This window comes from Hemibagrus wyckioides, linkage group LG25 (assembly GCF_019097595.1).
Source record: "Hemibagrus wyckioides isolate EC202008001 linkage group LG25, SWU_Hwy_1.0, whole genome shotgun sequence".
In the NCBI taxonomy this organism is placed as follows: Eukaryota; Metazoa; Chordata; class Actinopteri; order Siluriformes; family Bagridae; genus Hemibagrus; species Hemibagrus wyckioides.
In genome coordinates this window covers 7,561,203-7,576,404 of record NC_080734.1, presented here as the reverse complement: position 1 = coordinate 7,576,404, position 15,202 = coordinate 7,561,203, and the positions used below count along the sequence as shown (strand labels likewise).

General features: G+C 39.9%; 1 protein-coding gene and 5 non-coding genes across 7 annotated transcripts; 4 read left to right on the top strand and 2 right to left on the bottom strand.

The window, feature by feature from the left end:
• Positions 1–339: 339 nt before the first annotated feature.
• On the top strand, positions 340–8,733 carry ak7a (adenylate kinase 7a). Of its 2 annotated transcripts, none has more exons than XR_009203514.1 (18): positions 340–467; positions 549–674; positions 2,283–2,391; positions 2,478–2,572; positions 2,699–2,809; positions 2,889–2,972; positions 4,056–4,144; positions 4,268–4,358; positions 4,435–4,512; positions 4,607–4,756; positions 4,836–4,964; positions 5,616–5,721; positions 6,527–6,655; positions 6,739–6,804; positions 7,102–7,299; positions 7,539–7,759; positions 7,895–8,078; positions 8,181–8,733. XR_009203514.1 is itself a non-coding variant. In XM_058378667.1 (18 exons), the coding sequence occupies exons 1-18, from the start codon at positions 381–383 to the stop codon at positions 8,214–8,216; spliced, it is 2,064 nt and encodes a 687-aa protein (XP_058234650.1). In that variant the 5' UTR covers positions 340–380; the 3' UTR covers positions 8,217–8,729. The 2 variants fall into 2 exon arrangements, 1 of the variants encoding a protein (XP_058234650.1); XM_058378667.1 differs by having other exon boundaries at positions 7,920–8,078; positions 8,181–8,729.
• Positions 8,734–8,763: 30 nt separating this feature from the next.
• trnas-gcu (transfer RNA serine (anticodon GCU)) lies at positions 8,764–8,845 on the top strand. The gene has a single exon. It is a non-coding gene; the product is annotated as a tRNA-Ser (tRNA).
• Positions 8,846–10,122: 1,277 nt separating this feature from the next.
• Positions 10,123–10,204, top strand: trnas-gcu (transfer RNA serine (anticodon GCU)). Its single transcript has one exon. It is a non-coding gene; the product is annotated as a tRNA-Ser (tRNA).
• A 393-nt stretch (positions 10,205–10,597) lies between these two features.
• On the bottom strand, positions 10,598–10,679 carry trnas-gcu (transfer RNA serine (anticodon GCU)). Its single transcript has one exon. It is a non-coding gene; the product is annotated as a tRNA-Ser (tRNA).
• A 2,013-nt stretch (positions 10,680–12,692) lies between these two features.
• Positions 12,693–12,774, bottom strand: trnas-gcu (transfer RNA serine (anticodon GCU)). The gene has a single exon. It is a non-coding gene; the product is annotated as a tRNA-Ser (tRNA).
• Positions 12,775–13,169: 395 nt separating this feature from the next.
• Positions 13,170–13,251, top strand: trnas-gcu (transfer RNA serine (anticodon GCU)). Its single transcript has one exon. It is a non-coding gene; the product is annotated as a tRNA-Ser (tRNA).
• The last annotated feature ends 1,951 nt before the right edge of the window (positions 13,252–15,202 follow it).

Genomic DNA, 15,202 nt, shown 5'->3' with positions numbered 1-15,202 from the left:
AGTAATAATAATAATAATAATAATAATAATAATAATAATAATAATAATGATAATTTTTTCATTGAAATGAAATGGGGGAAAAGTATTATTATTATTATTATTATTATTATTATTACAACAACAAATGGAAACCAATCACATGGTCCTCCAAGTGCACCACAGTCATAACCTAGCCATAACCTAGATATATTTTGATCTCTATCTAAAATTGTGTGAAATTTTAACTTTTATATATTCGTGCTTTATGAATTAATCGACTAAAAAATGAAGCTAAAAACCACCTAGCATTGAAACTAGCATTTTCTCTCATGAAGGAAGAGATTAGTTCCGCGTAGCAACCAGCACGCGAGGCTAACAACTTGCTTAGCAACGGGGAAAATATGGCAGACGAACGGAAGAAGTTTCAACGATCCAAGCGGATTTTTATCAACAAAATAGACTCGTACTCGTCAAAATACATCGCACAGGTAAGATAAGAAATAGTTCAAGTGTTTTTAAGTGAAGTTTTTTTTTAATATGAGGATGTTATTTGTCCTATTTTTCCACAGTATCTGTCTACTTGCGCTGCTGGAGAATCCTTAGAAGATCCCAGACCTGGAGAGCGCTTTCAGATTGTTGGCACTGTTATCAATAAAGATGAGAAAAGGAGAAGATTTGCTCTGGAGGAATACTCGGTACGATTTTAAACTGGAATAAAGCTGTTAAGAAGATATGGACTGGATCGTTTGTTGAATTTAAAATCTACACTGATCAGGCATAACATTATGAACACCTGCCTAATATTGTGTTGGTCTCCCTTTTGCTGCTAAAACAGCTCTAACACATCATGCACTGTCATGCATTATACACCTTTCTATCAGAACCAGCATTAACTTCTTCAGCAATTTGATCAACAGTAGCTCGTCTGTTGGATCGGATCACACGGGCCAGCCTTCACTCCCCACATGAATCATTGAGCCTTGGCCGCTCATGACCCTGTCACCGGTTCACCACTGTTCCTTCCTTGGACCACTTTTGATAGATACTGACCACTGCAGACCAGGAACACCCCACAAGAGCTGCAGTTTTCGAGATGCTCTGATCCAGTGGTCTAGCCATCACAATTTGGCTCTTTGTCAAACTCACTCAAATCCTTACACTTGCCCATTTTTCCTGCTTCTAACACATCAACTTTGAGGACTAAATGTTCACTTGCTGCCTAATATATCCCACCCACTAACAGGTACCATGATGAGGAGATCATCAGTCATATTCACTTTACTGGCCAGTGGTCATAATGTTATGCCTGATCGGTGTACTAAAAAGTCATTAACTAGTAAGAACTATGTCCTTAGGCCTTAATTAGGACTTGTTGTGATCAAGTCGAGAGTTGTCATTATGGATTGTCAGATTATGCATATGATTAATTAACTAAATATTCAAACATGTGCTAAAACTACAACAACAATATCTAGATTAGACAGAGGCATTTTGATAACAAGTGCTGTGGACTGATAAAAAAATAAATATAGACCTCTTTGGGAGCAATCACCATTAAAAAGTGGCAATCGTTTAATGAAATATAAACCTTGAAAGCTTGTAAGGATTATGCTTTGGGGTTGTGTTGCACAGAACGGATCCGAGTAAAAATCAACAAAATTCATAAAGGCTACCGTATGTGGCACAGTCAGTCAGAAAAGTCACGCAGAAAAGAGATCGGCTTTGACAGGGCGGTGATCCAAATCATACCTCAAATTCCCACCATTAACTACTTCAAGAAAAGCAAGGTGAAGCTTATGGAGTAGCCCTCACAGTCCTCAAATCAATTCCTGTAGCAGGAATAAAAAGACTATAGTTAGCTTGTTGCAAAAAGTATTTGTAAGCTGTGATAACTGATACAGGGGCTGTTACTAAGTACTGACTTTTCCAAACATTTGCAAATACCACAGGTGCTTGCAGGAAAATGTTATATTTATATAAATATTGACTGTACCGAAACCAGTAAATAAATGAAATGCTAGATATCATATATCTACTGGTTACACCACAGCCTCATAAGCCTGAAGGAAACGTTTGTTCAATACACACACAAAAATGTATAATGTTTGGTGAAATCGCTTTGTCCCTCTGGTGTCACATCCTAAAGTATGACAATCTGCTTTATAATTTTAATATATATTAATATATCTTACTTTATATGACCAAATATGGACAGTCGTAATAATGCTAATCTTGTGCAGGCATGTCACATCCATAACACAGCAGATAGCCATTATTTCACCCTTCCAACCTGCTCATTTCAGGCTTTAAAACGAGACGAGCTTCTTCAGCACCTGATGGATTGTGATATTATTGTGTATAACATCTCAGAAGATGCTGAAGCGATTGATGAAGCAACATGGGTTGTTTCAGGTGACATCTCCATATTTACAGGATTTATTAGAATGAGCTTTGGTTTATGTAGTGTGTAACGTTGCTGTCGTTTTTCTTTATCACAGCCCTCCACAGTGAAATCGAACACTTTACATTTCCCAAGATGTTTATTTTGGTGTCAACATTGATGACCTGGGCAAAGACTAAACCAGCTGATCCTGTAAGTTCTGTCACCACAAAAATCTGCATTATTTTATAGGTGAAGTATCAGTTACTTCTAACATTCTTTATTACAAGCAACAATCACAATCACAGATTTCATTCTTGCTCGAATTACTTCTATTAGGATAGTCCTGAAATTCCAGTCATGGAAGAAGACTATACACGGAAGAAGCCACATCCAAACTTCAGAGAGCATGCTAGTGCAGAGAAGCTCGTACTGAAGTTGGGGAAAACGGTTAGAAATGTGCCAGATTCATGGTAGAGTTTGTCACAGTTTAAGCTGTATGTTCATTTTTCTCACTTTTCTCGGTCAGGAAAAGACCAAGCTACGCACTTATGTTGTCGGTGCAGGGATGCAGTATGGCATGGGAGAAAGCATCTTCCACTTCTTTTTTAAGGTATTATAATTTTGCATGTGAATATACACTATATTGCCATCTGCCTTTAAATGCACATGAATGTAACAGAGTTAGCCCACCCTTTGCAGCTATAACAGCTTCAACTCTTCTGGGAAAGTTTTTCATAAGGATTAGGAGTGTGTTTATGGAAATTTCCGACCATTCCTCTAGAAGCGTATTTGTGAGGTCAGACACTGATGTTGGATGAGAAGGTCTGGCTAAATCTCCACTCTAATTCATCCCAAAGATGTTCTATCTGGTTGTGGTCAGGACTCTGTGCAGGACAGTCAAGTTCCTCCACACCAAACTCACTCATCTATGTCTTTATGGATCTTGCTTTGTGCACTGGTGTGCAGTCATGTTGGAACAGGAAAGGGTCATCCCCAAACTGGTCCCACAAAGCATGAAATTGTCCAAAATGTCTTGGTATGCTGAGGCATTAAGAGTTCCTTTCACTGGAACTAAGAGGCCGAGCCCAACCCCTGAAAAACAACACCTGAATTCAATGATTTGGAGGTGGCCCAAAACTTTTGGCAATATAGTGTATTCCTCCTTTCTACTTGGCAGCTCAGTATTAAAGTGTAGCAAAATTGTTAAAGGAAAATAATTTAATGCTGGAAAATTTAATTACTTCTTCTAATTGATTCTTTGTAAATATCATGTAAAACACACCCCCACACTAAAACCACAACAACAAATCACAAAGTTTATAGGGAAAGTGGGTCCTTGTTAAAGACAAAGAATTATACTTTGTCGGTCTGTTATCTAGCAAATATTTTACTTTCTTATGTTATTAGTGTGAGGAGTGATTGATTTATTGGTTGATTGAATGATTGGTTGATTGATTTCCACATTTCTCAGCCCTCACTTTTTATGGTCTCTCAGACTGACACACAACAAGCAGGCAATTTTCAATAAAGAACTATGCTTTACATTTTTCCATCAACTACATGAGCAAGTCTGTGGTAGTTTCAGAAAAGATTTTCGAAGAGACAGACGTCCAGTACTCTTGTTAAATTTATTGTTTGTATTTTTTTTTACCTTTTGAAACTGTTCCTTTAATGATAGTAATGCATTCTTTAGGCATGCTGGCTTGGTGAGTTGAGCAGCATCCCGATGCCAGAGCCAGGGACTAATATCATTCCTACCATCCACGTCCACGATCTGGCTGGGTTAGTGGAATAAATATAGTTCATGTTTATTAAAAACCTGAATAAAGATGTTTTGTATGTTGTAAATTTTGATCTGTAGCACATTCCTGGCTTTTATGTTGACTATGTAATCTGTTTCTCCAGCGTGGTGCAAAACATCATCGATCACAGACCCAAAATGCACTACTTAATTGCTGTGGATGACTCCCATAATTCTTTGGAGGAAATTGTAAAGGTAAAGGCCAAGTGTAAGTTGTGTCTTCTAAAATGAGCTAATTTTCTCTCAGTCACCATTACCCTCCATCCTCTAGGCCATCGCATATGTGCTGGGTCCTGGAGAGGTTCAGAATGTCCCTAATGACAGTGTGCACCTTACAAAGGAACTTACGGTACAACTTTATAGACAAGATTCACATAAGAGTAAGATTTATTTAACTGAATCTCGTACTTGACCGTTTTGTATCGTCCTGTCATTTCCCTAAGCGAGCCGATCTAGCTTGCCTAAGTGTAAACCTCCTCATTGAGACAGTTTTGCTGAAGAGGAGGCTGAACGTGCGCTGGGTGTGTGAATCTGGACTCGTTAAGAACATCGACCATGTCGTAGAGGAGTACAGACAGATCAGACAGCTCCAAGTAAGTATATGACATTTCACTTGTATATATTTCACATACACATTGGTGTAGATAATTTCATTAACTGCCTTCTTTCTAGCCAATCAAGATTTGTCTCCTCGGCCCACCGGCTGTTGGGAAGAGTTCAGTCGCAGCACAACTGTGTAAACATTACAAACTCCATTATATTGGCGTCAAGGAGGCAGTTGAAGAGAAAATAAAACATTTGGTAAGTGTGATTGTTTTTGTTTTAAAGTGTATTTTTATTTCAGCAATCAGGACTAATATTGTGTTACAAATGATGCTCACGTGCCCATTGTTGGCACTTTTGGTGGTGCACAGAGGTCAGCATGGGCACCCTGACTGGTTTGCGGCTATGCAGCCCCATATGCAACAAACTGTGATGCACTGTGTATTCTGACACCTTTCTGTCAGAACCAGCATTAACTTCTTTAGCAATTTGAGCAACAGTAGCTCGTCTGTTGGATCGGATCACACGGGCCAGCCTTCACTCCCCATGTGCATCAATGAGCCTTGGCCCTCGCCCATGACCCTGTCTCCGGTTCACCACTGTTCCTTCCTTGGACCACTTTTGATAGATACTGACCACTGCAGACCGGGAACACCCCACAAGAGCTGCAGTTTTGGAGATGCTCTGATCCAGTGGTCTAGTCATCACAATTTGGCCCTTCATCAAACTCGCTCAAACGAGTTTCCTCAATCCTTACGCTTGCCCATTTTTCCTGCTTCTAACACGTCAACTTTGATGACAAAATGTTCACTTGCTGCCTAATATATCCCACCCACTAACAGGTACCATGATGAGGAGATAATCAGTCTTACTATATGCCTGATCGGTGTATGTGTATTGTTCATCTAGGAGGAAACGCTTCATCAGAGTGAGGAGAATAATGACACTGAGGGATCTGTACAGGCGACTCAGGAGCAGCTCAACACTCTGAAGGATGCTCTTTCCCAGAATCAAGGTCTATTTTTTTCTCTTTATATAAAATAGATTTTTAGATCTTGTATTTCCGTTACTTAAACACTTAGAGTTTTTAGCCAAGCTAAAGACACGATTTGACCAATCCCTGCATGTTGGTACTCACCTCACACAGCAGGTCTCAAACCAAACTTAAAACTCCGGCCAGATTTTAAAAAAACACTTATTTTTATCATAAACATATGAATGCAAGTACGAATGTCAATCACCTGTAAATTATCAAGCATGTCCAAGCATGTCTACAGGAAAACAGAGCCTACGACTCTCACAGCTCACAGAAAATGTGAAAACCAAATACTCATATCAGGGAATTAGATGATATGAGCTGCCCTGTAATTACCCTAAAATAAAGAGTTTCCTCTACTCATGACCCACTCTGGACTTCTTTACCCACTCGCTAGGTCCCTTAAAGCTAGGCTTAAACGCTTTGAAGCACTCTAGATGAGAGAGGGATTGTGTTTGAGATAAATACATGTAGGGTTTAAGTTTACTTCCAGTGAAAGTGGAGTTAACAGTTTGAGGGAAAGTACAAAAGGATCACAGTTCTGACTTTACTGACTTATTTGTTCTCTTCTGAAGTAAGGTGAGTCATTTAAACCATGTTTAGCTTCTAGCTAAGTTTGTGTTGTCTAGCGAAAACGGAAATTCGGTCCCAAATATAACAAACACTACAGAACAATCATGATTGGATGCTCTTTGCTCATGGATGGATCTTATCAACTTATATCAAGTAGGATTAAATAGAATGTAGTGTGTGTGTGTGTGTGTGTGTGTGTGTGTGTGTGTAGGTCAGTTTGAAGACCACAATATTTCACTCATCATCAGAGAGAAGCTTCACTCAAAGCCGTGTAGAAATCAGGGCTTCGTTTTGGATGGCTATCCCTGTACACACGAGCAAGCTAACAAACTTTTCAATGGTAAGACACTGAAATACTTAGGCAGTGACATATCCTTTAGAAATTTCATTTTACATTAATTTAACACATTCACCATGTCTCAGATGAGGAGAAGGAAGCAGGGAACTCCAGATCTCATTTACTGCCACATGATGACAAGATATTACCAGGTTTGAAGCATCTCTTTACTGTTTAGATTCTTAAAGGAAGCCACTCAAGCCACAAAGCTAATCTGTCTAATATGTAATGGACGTTTATTGCTTCAGCATTGTTTAAGCTGCATTTCTCACATATGGAAAAACTTGACACCTTTCTTGTCAGCTATATTAGCCTTATTTCACTAGTGAAACCATGAGAAATGGCACTCTTTCTTCAAGTTTGTGATGCATCAACAATCTAAGTGGAATATCACAGCTTTATTTAAAACGAACCAGCTAATTATATCCTGCTGTGCATGTTCCTCCCAGAATATGTCTTTTCACTCGATGCCACTGATGAGTTTCTGAAAGAACGAGCCCGGGGCCTTCCACAGTCTGTGGCAGAGGAGATGCACTACACCCAGGATGAGTTTGTACAGCGATTGTCCATCTATAGGGATGCAAACATGGAGGAAGAAACAGTGCTCGACTATTTCGACGAGCTGGAGATCCACCCTGAACACATTGGTGAGAATATTGTCTGAGGATATTATCAGAGTAACAGATAACCTTTGATGGTTTTTAAAACCTGCTTTGTTTTCAGTAGATAATAGAAAGAAACTCTGAAAAATAAAGTATGTTTCTACAGTGAAACAGATAATAGCTAAAGCATAAGAAGTCAATCGCAAAAATAAACAAATAAGAAAATGAATGATACAAACGGCGGAAGGTGCTGCAGAGGTTAACAGGAAGTGTTGAATCTTCAGAGATCAGTAGCGTGAATGACCCTGAAAATGAAGCTGTGATTAAGAAAATAATCGAAGTAGTGGGAGGCCCGAGGAACTACGGTCCCACACCTGAGGAACAGGAGGAACAGGAGAGGAAACATGCTATGGAGAAGCAGCAACGCCTCATGCAGGATGCAGCCGAGCGTGCACTCAGGGAAGCTGAGGAGGAGACCAGGATGACTGCTCTGCTGGAGGAATGGGTAATTCACACACTGCTATGGGTGAAAGATCACTGGCATAAAACAGCAGATCTAATTCCATATCAATGGTGTGTTGAAGCTTTACGCAGTTTAACATTTTAATGAATTAATAAATTATTCAAAATGTCCATGCAGGCTGAAGCTGTTGTGTCCCTTATAGAACAGGAACATGATGGAGGTGAAAAAGCAGGAGCATGAGTTACTGGAGGCCCGCTCACTTCCACTGAGACACTACCTGATGAAGTATGTCATGCCAACTCTCAGAGAAGGGCTTGTGGCATGCTGTCAGGTGAAGCCTGATGATCCCATTGACTTTCTGGTATTTATTTATTTATTTTTCCCCTCTTTGTTAAACTTTTCTATATTCATAGAATCGTGCTTCATTATAAACTGTGTGTGTGTGTGTGTGTGTGCATTTCAGGCTGAATATCTTTTAAGGAACAACACAGAAGAGTAGTTTTCCCTTCACGGGACCTCCATTGTTTTTTAATCTAACACACTGCACAGTTGCTTTAATTCAACTCAATTTAATTCAACACAACTCAATTTATGTTACTTCTATTACAAAAATAAATACAAGTTTTCTCCCAGCTTGTGTACTTTGAATAGTTTTAGTGCAGGTAGCATGTCTACTCTGGAAAGTTAAATGAAAACTAGTGCAGTTTAGCCCAGTGGTGAGCTGGCATCCCATCCAAGGTGTATCCTCACCACACAACCAGTGCTACTGGAATAGGCTTTAGATCCACCCTGACCAGGATAAAGCAGTAACAGAAAGTGAGTGAGTAGCAGTAGTTTATGTCGATCAGTTGAAACTTCACAATTTGGATTAACGAGAAACTTTTTTATCCAATCTGTAATTTTCTTTCAACCCAAACGAATGGGTTATTTTATGGCTTATTTTATTTTATCTGTTTATTTCTGATATAAATCATTACATTGTATCCCACCTGTATTACAAGCCCTTGTTCACAACCACTGTAGTGGTGAATAGCGTTGTCTTACCTGACGAGGTGGCCGAGTGGTTAAGGCGATGGACTGCTAATCCATTGTGCTCTGCACGTGTGGGTTCGAATCCCATCCTCGTCGGATGAGATGCTTTATGCTCTCACAACAGCTTCCTTTCTGAGACATTCAGACATGAAGCTGATGTAATGTGATATAGTGCGAGTTTGTCCATGTTTATTTGTTGCCTGTCAGTTCTTGCAGTTCCAAGATATGATTTAGCCTTTAAACCATCGCTTCTGATTAGTATGGGACCATCCTAGAAACGCCTGAATCTCCACAGAGACAACAAATTAAGCTCAGGATTTAAGCAGGGACCCCTGATACCACTAATGCAAAATGAACAAGAACAAGACAAGGCTGAAAACTCCAGCATCATTTAGCACCTGCTGATAATGCAGAATGAACAAGAACAGGGCTACATTTAATTACAACTCCTGTTGACAAAACATGAACAACCTTGTAGTTTGTGTATGGCATATGGGGTTAAACTATATGTGATTCTGTTATGTTTTTGTTTTATAATCCATCCATCCATCCATTTTCTATGCCCGCTTTATTCCTAATTAGGGTCATGGGATCTGCTGGAGCCTATCCAAGCACACATTGGACGAAAGGCAGGGGTCTTTCACAGGGCCACACATATAGACAGACTGTTTCATAATCCTTTAATAATAATTATAATTATAATTATTATTGTGGTATCACAATGTTGCAAGCGCTCACCAGTAGGTGCCAACTGTGGACAAGGTGGCCGAGTGGTTAAGGCTCTGCACGCGTGGGTTCGAATCCCATCCTCGTCGGATGAGATGCTTTATGCTCTCACAACAGCTTCCTTTCTGAGACATGTAGACAATGTGATATAGCACGAGTTTGTTCATGTTTAGTTGTTGCAGTTCCTAGTTGTGATTTGGCTTTTAAACCATCACTTCAGATTAGTAGCTCCTAGAAACATCTGACACTCCAGGATTTAAGCAGGTACCACTGATACCACTAATTTTAATCCAGTTTACAATTTACAGCTTTCACACTCCTGTTGACAAAACATGAACAACCTTGTAGTTTGTGTATGGCATATGGGGTTAAACTATATGTGATTCTGTTACGTTTTTGTTTTATAATCTACCCATCCATCCATTTTCTATGCCCGCTTTATTCCTAATTAGGGTCACGGGGATCTGCTGGAGCCTATCCAAGCACACATTGGACAAAAGGCAGGGGTACACTACAGGGGTGGACAGGTCGCCAGTCCCTCACAGGGCCACACATATAGACAGACTGTTTCATAATCCTTTAATAATAATTATAATTATTATTGTCGTATCACAATGTTGCAAGAGTACCAGTAGGTGGCGCACGTGGACGAGGTGGCCGAGTGGTTAAGGCGATGGACTGCTAATCCATTGTGCTCTGCACGCGTGGGTTCGAATCCCATCCTCGTCGCTAGCTGCATTTTTAAATCCATCAGTTATATCCAGAAGTGATCAAACTCATTCTACAAACTCGGATTGCTGTTGTCATTTGCCTAAATGTGAGAAATGTGTTTGTTGGCAGGCTGTGTCAAATAAATAGTTTTTACTTTAATAGGAACACATACACCCACAAAGTGCTTTCAACTGTTACCTGATGTCAATGTCACATGGTTCCTCAAAGTTAGAAAAAAAGAGAAAATCTACAGCAGCAGCCACATGATCCACATGGACATGACACTGATGTTGATTAACTCTGAAATGCATGCATGAAAGCTATGTGCACTGGCACCAGGAAAACCGAAAGTATTGAAATATGTGGTTTTTGTTTTGTTTTGTTTTATAAAAAAAAAAAAAAAAAGGTTCTCGACGAGGATGGGATTCGAACCCACGCGTGCAGAGCACAATGGATTAGCAGTCCATCGCCTTAACCACTCGGCCACCTCGTCTTGTGAGCGCCTTATGCGGTCGTGGATCGCCATCTACAGGTGCGTCATAGCTACTTCACTAGTGTTTCTTTACGGTGGACAGAAACACTCAAAAAATAAACGAAACCAACCTGAAAAGTTTAGAAATATTTAAGCAATCGCCTCAAGAAATTAAGGACATTAAACACAAGCACTTATGATACAAAATACTTTGTATACTCTAAATTGCCCCTGGATATGTGTGTTTCTATGTGCTGGACTTGAATCCCAGAGGGGGCGCTCCCAATATACCTTATTGTTTGGTCAAAAACCACTGCGTTCCTGATCAGAGTAAAGCAGTTAGTTCAGTAGCCTTCTACTCATCACTGACTCAAACATTTTCAGCTTTTCTTCAACAATAGTTTCTACTTTGCGAATGAGTTCATCTTGTATATATATCTGACACTCATGCTGCTCCCCCAGCAGACCAAATAGAGTCTGCTTATCCCCTTATTGTACACAGCACTGGTGTTTGTCTTCCAGTCCAACCTGTTTTATAGAGAACTTACAGTGCTTGACAATTCATTCCTTCAGATCTTGTCCTTCTTATATATTCCACCATTTCCTGGTCTTATTTATGGAATATATGATTCCTGTTACATCACCCCACCAAGTTATCCACTAGTTACCTGTACTCCAAATCCTGCCCAACTCTAATAAACCCCTCCACTGCATTTATCAAATCATTACTGTGAGTGAAGACTGTGAAAGGCAGTTATTGCAGATATTTAAGTAGAGGGCAATATGTACCACATCCTAACCTTGACTAGTGGATGGACTGGAAATCTGTTCCTAACAAGTCCTAACGAGTGGTTAAGGAGGCTTGCAACAGAGTAGTGAAGCTTAATGTAGTCTACTATTCAGTTCGAATGCAATCTTACGAGAGTTTGTTCACTTTTAATCATTGAAAATAAACCCTGATATTGTGTCGTGGCCTTTAAATGACAAAAGAAAAGGAATATGTGGAATATGATCAGATTTAAAATACCATATCATGTAAGTTTACATAAAAATATAAAAAAAATCAGAAAGTGATTTAATTGATTATCCTAAATGTAACTTAAAAAGGTTTCTAATAGGATCTAGTTTTACATATGGTGTTGAAAATACACAATCGAATCATGTTGGATTTACGAAAACAATCCATATTAATGAAACTTTACTTATGTGGAACTGATGTATGTACTGAGTCAATTCAAGAAGCTTTTTTTCAGTGCACATATGCCTAATTTTTATGCCTAATCTCATTTTGAAATGCCGCCATCTAACGCTGACAAGTTGCCACTTCAGTAGTACATTAGGGTGTTAATGGTCAAATAAGTACACTATATTGCCAAAAGTTTTTGCACACCCATGCAAATCATTGAATTCAGGTGTTGTTGCAAGATCCATAAAAACATGCATGAGCGAGTTTGGTGTGGAGGAACCTGTTCAAACAGCTTTGGGATGAATTAGAGCAGAAACTGCGGGCCAGGCCAAAACTGGGACGTCTGCCTTTACATGCACATAAATTTAATATGAAGTTGGCCCATATTAAATTCATGTGGTGTTCTATCTGGTTGAGGTCAGGACTCAGTGAAGTTGTCTTTATGGACCTTGCTTTGTGCACTGGTGTGCAGTCATGTTGGAACAGGAAGGGGTCATCCCTAAACTGTTCCCACAAAGTTGGGAGCATGAAATTGTCCAAAATGTCTTGGTTTGCTGAAGCATTGAGAGTTCCTTTTACTGGAACTAGGGACCAAGCCAAACCCCTGAAACATAACACCTGAATTCAATCATTTGAAGGGGTGTCCCAAAACTTTTGGCAATATAGTTTAGCTAAATAAAAAGTGAACTACGACCTCGAGCCGCAACTGAATTTGCAATTGACTCTGGCTTTCTAATTGTCTGATATCACACTAAAAGATGGTACTGCTTATTTTTCTAAACCAAACACACCGTTTCCTCATAGTTGTTTCCCAAGCAGAATCAAGACAATCAATAAAGCTTGCTTTCCGACGAGGATGGGATTCGAACCCACGCGTGCAGAGCACAATGGATTAGCAGTCCATCGCCTTAACCACTCGGCCACCTCGTCTGACAATGGTTGCCCACTATTTATAAAACTGCTGAACAGCAGTTCAGGAAGGGGTCATCTCCAAACTGTTTCCCCAAAGTTGGGAGCATGAAATTGTCCAAAATGTCTTGGTATGCTGAAGCATTAAGAGTTCCTTTTACTGGAACTAAGGGACCAAGCCCAACCCCTGAAACACAATTGAAATTTAAATAACACCTTACAGTGCTATTCAAGTGACAATGTGTTGCCAGTAGATGACTATGTTTAGCAATTAGGTAACTGTTGTGCTCCGCATTAGCATTCGACTAGATACTTAATGTCTCCTGCAGGAAGCTGTTGTGAGGTCATCAGAACTGATATAGCTATGATTCGTCGCTAGATGGCAGTAGATATTTATTAAACGTTCAACGTGTGTGGACGAGGTGGCCGAGTGGTTAAGGCGATGGACTGCTAATCCATTGTGCTCTGCACGCGTGGGTTCGAATCCCATCCTCGTCGGAATACCTGGTTTTTGACCACATCACAGTCTCTAGCTTTCGATGCATAAAGATCAACAAACTTGCAATATGTTACATTCCATTTGAAATCCAGACTACAGGAAGCTCTACTTTACAAAGCACTAGCATAGCCAGGAATCACAATGTGCATCTTTTATCAAAATAAGCCATAACTACACCTGCTTGAATGCAAACCACCATTTAATCAGAGCATAAGCTTGTATGTCATTGTAAGCAATGTTAAGAACATAACAATAAGAACAGCATGAGCACGGCGGCAACACCATTATCAAATCAGCAGGGCAGTATGTAAACTGTCCTATATATGGCTCAACGGCCACATAAACCACATGAAATGAGCAACAATGACTATACAACTACATAGTAGGAAAATGTAGATTGGCTTACTTTTACACTGTTGTGTAGGGGAGGTACACACTGGAGAATAAAGTGCTGCTGGTGATGGAGTAAAAGGTGAAGGAACACTAGCAGAGCTCCTTACTACTCGAGCTTCATGGCTCCTGAACATCGGAGTTATCTTTCTCCTCCGGCTGCACACAACGTCTTTTTGACACAAACTTTAGTAAGTTGCTCTGTTTCATTTTAGTTTAATGTGTAACTAAACTTCGGTGACCCTCTGTGCTCGGTGTGGAGGGAGAGGGGCGGCATGAGCGTAGAGACGTTTCATTCTTCCTCAAAACCGGAGGGCGCTCTCATGCAGAAAGTGCAAAAATTGACTCATAGAAGTAACATATGACGTGCCAAAAACCTAATACGGACAAAGGCATGTATAAAGGCATCCAGCAATCACCGTAGTCAAAGCAATCTTTTCTGTAGCAAGCAACTGACTGGGTGGGCCTGACTGACAGGTGGGTGGGCCCAGGCCCACCCGTAGCTACGCTACTGGTACAAAGTAGGTTTGCTGAGCTTCTGAGAAATCCGTATGTAGTAAAAACATTTCAGATTCTGAAACCGACATGAACATCTGACATTAGTAACATGGGAGGAAAAGGACAGTTGATTGTACATGGTTACCCCAAGGTTTCAAGCTGTAGCCGAAGGGGAGATAAGGGAGTTGTTCAGAGATATTGTGAGATCCTGGGCTTGGGATGAATCATCTGGGATGACCAGCAGTTCAGTTCTCTAGCCTATAGCTCCTGGTGCTTTAGAAGCATAAGGGCAGCTTTATTTCAGCAGGTGGCTTTTCCTATCTGACTAAACCAAAGATCATCATGCAAACTGTAATTAAATGTAGCCTTGTTCTTGTTCATTTTGTATCAGTGGTCTCAGTGGTCCCTGCCTAAATCCTGAGCTCAGTTTACTGTCTCTGTGGAGTTTCAGATGTTTCTTCTGGATTAGGTGCCCCCCACCCCAAATAAAAAAACCCAAATTACCCATAAGAGTGAATGAGTATGTTTATATGATGTCCTGGTGTCCCATCCTGGATGTATTGGATTCAGTGGTCCCGGTATAGGCTGCAGATCCATTGCTGAGCTGAATAGGATACAGGATGAGGATGAGGTTCCCATTTGTGTCTGGTTCCTCTGAAGGTTTCTTCCTCTTACCATCTAAGGAAGTTTTTCCTTGCCACAGTCGCCCTCAGCTTGCTCATTAAGGTTTAGAGATTCATACAAATAATTTGAAATATAAGTCTAATATTAATCTTGAGCTTTTTGTCTGATATTAATCTTAAACTTTTTGTCTGATATTAATCTTGAGCTTTTTGTCTAATATTAATTTTGAGCATTCTGTCTAATATTAATCTTGAACTTTTTGTCTAATATTAATCTTGATCTTTTGAACTATATCTGTTATGTCCATTGTTAAAAGCGCTATACAAATAAAATTTAAATAAATTGAAATGAATTGAATCAACACAAATGTGTGTGTACCACTGTAAGGGTGTACTGGGACATGGCTCTCAGTGTGTGTGTGTGTGTGTGTGTGTACCA

What these genes read in the sequence shown, in the direction of transcription:
- ak7a (XM_058378667.1), top strand. Translation starts at nt 381, where the DNA reads ATGGCAGACGAACGGAAGAAGTTTCAACGATCCAAGCGGATTTTTATC. An exon ending in TCTTCCACTTCTTTTTTAAG is followed by an intron (nt 2,973 to 4,055) that starts GTATTATAATTT and finishes TGCATTCTTTAG; the next exon opens with GCATGCTGGCTTGGTGAGTT. An exon ending in TGCTCTTTCCCAGAATCAAG is followed by an intron (nt 5,722 to 6,526) that starts GTCTATTTTTTT and finishes GTGTGTGTGTAG; the next exon opens with GTCAGTTTGAAGACCACAAT.